The sequence below is a fragment of the Nannobrachium achirus genome (assembly GCF_963921795.1).
Source record: "Nannobrachium achirus genome assembly, chromosome: 10".
Lineage (NCBI taxonomy): Eukaryota > Metazoa > Chordata > Actinopteri > Myctophiformes > Myctophidae > Nannobrachium > Nannobrachium achirus.
This window is the reverse complement of record NC_137819.1, coordinates 10,794,136-10,800,463: the sequence shown is the minus strand read 5'-3', so window position 1 is coordinate 10,800,463 and position 6,328 is coordinate 10,794,136. Positions and strand designations below refer to the sequence as shown.

The following is a 6,328-nucleotide window of genomic DNA, read 5'->3' as shown; positions in this document are numbered from 1 at the left end:
ATAATTAATTGTATGGAAACTAAGTATTTGTGCCTTGTATTTGGAGATTTTAAGAGGGAAAATTAAAAAGAGGACTTTAATTACTTTTCCATTCCATATAGCTACTCTTGGTCTATCGATAAATGTGGGTAATCTCTGTGTTCATGTCAAGGTGGGTTTGTCCATATGTGTTGAAATATAATGTCCATGTATTTGCTAGAGAATCACAGCGTTTACTTCCATAATAATAGTTGTTTTACACGTTTCACACAGATTTAATGTCTTTGCTAAATAGTTACTATATTGATTTTAAATCATTGAATCAAATCGCATCGTATCCCCATGAATGAACCAATATCGTCCATGTATTGTATCATCAACCATGTATCGTTAAACCCCTAGTGAACAGTGAACAACTACTAGGACTCTATATGTGAGCATGGTTGTCAGTGTGGTGTCTGACAGTGAGCAGTGAACAACAACACATACGTTCCTCAGGCTTCATCTCAGTGACTTTCTGCAGCCAGTTCCTCCATGTTTGGCAGTCGCACGGCTCATGAGCCTCACCTAGGCACTCCCTGGAGAGAGAGAGGGAGAGAGAGAGAGAGAGAGAGAGAGAGAGAGAGAGAGAGAGAGAGAGAGAGAGAGAGAGAGAGAGAGAAAAAGAGGGAGAGACCCAGTGAGCCAACACCTCACGCTGCGAGGCGTTGTGAGCTTGTAGATCGGCTATTTTCGGTAAAGAGGTTTTGTGTAGAGGGGAAAAAGAGCAGACCAAGTACAGAGTGAAAAGGTCAAGTTTATTAGGTAATGACGGCTCGAGTGGTTAAATATCTGAAAACACGAATTGACATGAATCCAAAATACACTGATGATTGTATCGTCAAACGATAAAACTGTGGAATCTATGAACAGGTTGTGGGGGTCCTTGCTTCATCTCTCTCAACTAAGGGGTCCCTGCTTCATCTCTCTCTCAACGCACGCACGCACGCACGCACGCACGCACGCACGCACGCACTCACACACACACACACACACACACACACACACACACACACACACACACACACACACACACACACACACACACACACACAAATGTAAAACAGCACAAGGTCAGACATTTAGTACTAAAAGCATGACACAAAAAAGGTCCTTGGGACTTGTTTCTCTAGTGGTCCTACGTATTCAATTCATCAACATGGACATAAACACAGAAATACCATGGCATCAACAAATATAAAACACTATCAGCTATATTTGTGTCCATAACTTATTTAAAAAAAAAGTTTAACAAGCTGATCTACATCGACATATAGAGAGCATTTGAAGTATTTTTAAATGTTTTTCAAAATAGTAAAAAAGAAAAAGGTTTATGGATAAGGGATAAGGCATGGACGAATACAAGAGCTCTACAAAGGAGAAAAAGGGGAGAGAAAAATAATTGTCGGCAGTGAATGAACATGCTGTATTTGTGTAGGGTCGTGGGGTCGTTTGATAAATGATGGTAACCAAATGGACCTTCATACTGTAGATCTTTAACCCTTGAGAGTGTGAAATGAGTCCATTTGGTTTCATTGTACACTCTGAAGAGCAAAAGTATGGTCTAACACCTGCATTACTTAAGTTACAGGAAGCCTACACAATTAGAATGTGGTATTGTACGCATCTCAATACAGCATGGAATATATATACAAAATATTCTAGGTTTTGGGTCTGAGAGGCTATGTCATAAAACGCTGGTTCCGTGGGCCAGGCTCAAATGCAGAATAAATAATGGACCTTGATACAGTATGAAAACCACTGGGTTAGCGCATTAAAGGAGTAGTTCACCCCCAAAAGGACTTTTTTTCTATTGATTACTCACACCATAGAAACTTGAGTTCAGTTATATATATATATATTTTTTTGCATTCCTAAGAGAAAAATGTGATGATAGTAAATGTATCCCCATTGATTCCGGATGGGGACCCAAATGCATCTGGGTCCCGTATATTTACTATCATTACTTTTTTGTCTTAGGAATGCGACAAATACAAAAAAATATTATTAAACTCAAGTCTCCATGGTGTGAGTAATCAATAGAAAAAAGTCATTTTGGGGGTGAACTACTCCTTTAAGACCTGAAATTATTGTATACTCTAGCTATTGAAAAATAGCAGATATACAAGCTCACAGCACGGCACCCGAGTGCTGCGCTGTAAGCTTGTATATCTGCAATTGAAAATTGTGGCCTTTTTTGCAAATCTTTATACATCTTTTTTTGTAACTCAAATATTTGCTTCTGGGGGGTCCCTGGAACAACATATTTTAAATGAGGGTCTGTGGCCAAAATACATGTCATTTTGGGGGTCCTTGACATGAAAAAGTTTGAGAATCACTGAACTAGAAGAAGGATTTAGAAGACATTTATAGAATCAAGTCAAAAATACTTGACTTGCACATATTTTCAAAAATGTTAAGAAATGTTGCGCCGCGCTGTGAGCTTGTATATCTGCTATTTTTCAATAGATAAAGCATAAAATAATGGTTAAAGTGGTTAAAATCTATAGCGTTAATGGCGTAAAAGAACATGGAAGGTTCTGTCTCACCGTGGCGAGGCCCTCCTCGTCGGGTGGGGTGAGACAGCTGTCGGTGGGTGAGGTGAGGGTGAGGGTGAGGGGTGAGCGGGGGGTGCGGGGGGTCCGGGGCGAGGGCAGGGTGTCCCAGGCGTTGTACCCGCTGGGCGGGGGGGTGGGCATGGTCACGCCGCTGCGCTGGCAGCAGCCCTCCGCGTCCGACATCCACGCTTCTAGCAGCTTCTCCCTGTCCCAGTCTGACACACACAGACGCACACGCACACGCACACACACACACACACACACACACACACACACACACACACACACACACACACACACACTGTTGTATTACTAAATCAACATTTTAGTTTACTTTTAAATCTTTTTATTCAGGAACACGTTATTCCAACCAGTTCCTTTCCCCTCCATCAGGCGCCCCGGCTGGCTAGGGGGAGGCAGTATAGAGACCAGGATTACTGCATGTTTTTGTGAGGGTATCTACCCTAGGAGACACAGGAAGAACATGCAAACTCCACACAGAAAGGCCCTATCGCCAACCCCACCTAGGGTTCTCTCCTCTGATAACGCGGAGGAGAGAACACGCCCCCAGCGCCCACAGCGCCCCCCAGCGGGAATCCGAACTCAGGTCCTTCTAGCTGTGAGGAGACATTGCTACTGACTGTGCCAACGTGGCCCTAAATCAACATTTTAGGATGGTGATTTTATGAATGCAATTTGTAATTCTTTTTGCCATGTTTAGCCATAAGCCTAATGCTGAAAAATAACTGATCTATAAGCTGACAACGCATCAAGCAGCGACACGGACACACACACGCACACAAACACACACACACACACACACACACACACACACACACACACACACACACACATACCGTGCGCTCGCAGCAGGGCCTCTGCGGTGAAGAGGGGGGCTTGCAGCATGTCTGCTGTCTCCACGATCAGCATGTCCTTCAGCCTGCGAAGGTCCTGCAGCTTTAGACCCTCATATGGCTGAGAGAGAGACATAGAGAGACAGAGAGAGAGAGAGAGAGAGAGAGAGAGACAGAGAGAGAGAGAGAGAGAGACAGAGAGAGAGAGCGAGAGAGAGAGAGAGAGAGAGACAGAGAGAGAGAGAGAGAGAGAGAGAGAGAGAGAGAGAGAGAGAGAGAGAGAGAGAGAGAAGGAAAACATTATTGCGAGCAGCGGTGGAAAAAGTCTTCAAATGATCTTGTAGATCTGCTATTTTCAAATGGAGGAAATGAACAGTACTGTATATGGGGCTGAAGTGGTCAACGTATGTTTTCTAATAATAATCATTGTTCTTATTTACAAGTAACAAATGTTATAAAAAAAAACTGTAGCGGAAGTAAAAGTGCAATATTTGCCTCTGAGGTGTAGTGGAGTAGAAGTAAAAGTATACTGAGAATTGGCAATACACCAGTAATGTCAGAGACTTTTATGAAGTGATGTCACAATGAGTCAGCGCTTGTGCCGGAACAGCCTGATGTCAACAATCACCTCCGCATACGGAGATTCCGAATGTTTCGCGGCCGTTCTGGAAAACCGCGCATTGGGTTGGGACAAGGCCGGGCACTGCACTCCGCGCCGCCGCGGGGAATGCACGTGCCGAATCCGAAGCCAGTGTTACAAACAGTTCTCGAGATACGCGGATTACATACATAAACGCACGCACGCACACACGCAGAGATTTGTCGCATTTATTGTAAGATTAGATACAGTACTTGCGTAAATGTATTTAGCTACTTTACACCACTGATTGAGAGAAGGCGGTATAGGTGGGCCAAGGTGTAGTGCAACAGAAGTAGGGATGGGACGATACGCAATATTATCGTTTATCGTGATAAAAAAACACTCACTATAATCGTATCGTGGAGATTTAATTTATCGTGATATCGTCCATTGATCCACTGGGATCAAATCACCTTTTATTTGCTGAGCTGCATATCCTGTACCACTTAAACCCTCTATAATTGGTAAAAGGTACTTTGCGACGTGTTGTGAGCTTGTAGATCGTCTATTTGTTGGCAAATGTTTGGCCCCAGGATAATGGATTTTGATTATCGCGATAATATCGTAAATCGCGATTTCTTTTGTCACAATAATTGTGATATGACATTTTCATATCGTCCCATCCCTACACAGAAGGAATGGAACAATGCCAGCGCAATCTCAGAAACCATCAACAGTCAGGGACAATGTTTACCATTTACCGGTAGTCAGTCTGGAAGCCAGGCAACAAGGGACAGTGTTTACCATTTAGTCAGTCTGGAAGCCAGGCAACAAGGGACAGTGTTTACCATTTAGTCAGTCTGGAAGCCAGGCAACAAGGGACAATGTTTACCATTTAGTCAGTCTGGAAGCCAGGCAACAAGGGACAGTGTTTACCATTTACTGGTAGTCAGTCTGGAAGCCAGGCAACAAGGGACAGTGTTTACCATTTAGTCAGTCTGGAAGCCAGGCAACAAGGGACAGTGTTTACCATTTAGTCAGTCTGGAAGCCAGGCAACAAGGGACAGTGTTTACCATTTACCGGTAGTCAGTCTGGAAGCCAGGCAACAAGGGACAATGTTTACCATTTAGTCAGTCTGGAAGCCAGGCAACAAGGGACAGTGTTTACCATTTAGTCAGTCTGGAAGCCAGGCAACAAGGGACAGTGTTTACCATTTAGTCAGTCTGGAAGCCAGGCAACAAGGGACAGTGTTTACCATTTAGTCAGTCTGGAAGCCAGGCAACAAGGGACAGTGTTTACCATTTAGTCAGTCTGGAAGCCAGGCAACAAGGGACAGTGTTTACCATTTACCGGTAGTCAGTCTGGAAGCCAGGTAACAAGGGACAATGTTTACCATTTAGTCAGTCTGGAAGCCAGGCAACAAGGGACAATGTTTACCATTTAGTCAGTCTGGAAGCCAGGCAACAAGGGACAGTGTTTACCATTTAGTCAGTCTGGAAGCCAGGCAACAAGGGACAGTGTTTACCATTTAGTCAGTCTGTCTGGAAGGCAACAAGGGACAGTGTTTACCATTTAGTCAGTCTGTCTGGAAGGCAACAAGGGACAGTGTTTACCATTTAGTCAGTCTGTCTGGAAGGCAACAAGGGATTGTGGGCTTCCGTTGCAGCCAGAGGATATCCAGGCCAGGACTTCCTGAGCCGCGCCACACGCAGGTCATTGTTTAGCAGTGAGATTAGCAACTTGAGACGCAACCATTAAGTAGAGAGATGACACGTGTGACTGTGTTGTCCCACCAGTATCATAGCTTAGTTCTTATTTAGTTTTCCTCAGTGAAAAAGAGTGGTCGACGGACATTTTTTGTGGTTACACACATTATCATTGCAATGTGTACAAAACTATGGACACAAAAAGTTTGAAAAACACTGGCTTACGTACTGTACTGTTATTGGCTGCTCACTGCTCCTAGTAGTTATAGGATGGCACCTACAGTATGTGCAAGGAGTGGGTTCTATTCTAAGGTGATGCTGCTGCCGCCGTTCACTCACGCTTTATTTTGAAGAGCCTCGGAAGCTTCGTGCGTGTGCACGTGAGTGTCCACTGACGATTGAGGAAGATAATCCATTTGTTTACAAACGCTCGCGAAACTAAAATCCAAACCGGGGCCGACCATCGCGGTAAAGTGTCGCCGTGAAAACAATCAGATCTCTGCTTCCCTGGCGTTCTTTGCATCTCATTCATAGATAAAGCCCTTTTTATGTTTCAGCCTAGAATGGAAGGTGTATGTAGGAAGGAACTGCGATGCAAGGCGTTGTGTGCT

At 44.1% G+C, this 6,328-nt stretch overlaps 1 protein-coding gene across 1 annotated transcript in view; it reads right to left on the bottom strand.

Annotated features, from left to right (window-relative positions):
* LOC308292805 (uncharacterized protein) overlaps nt 1-3,566 on the bottom strand; it is a gene marked incomplete at both ends in the record, with an annotated part of 31,109 nt that extends 27,543 nt beyond the window's left edge. The window contains 4 exons of the mRNA XM_080735231.1: nt 469-557; nt 1,608-1,614; nt 2,549-2,791; nt 3,434-3,566. Of these exons, the coding sequence (XP_080591357.1) occupies nt 469-557; nt 1,608-1,614; nt 2,549-2,791; nt 3,434-3,566 (472 nt within the window). The remainder of the gene's footprint in view (nt 1-468; nt 558-1,607; nt 1,615-2,548; nt 2,792-3,433) is intronic.
* Nucleotides 3,567-6,328: the final 2,762 nt, after the last annotated feature.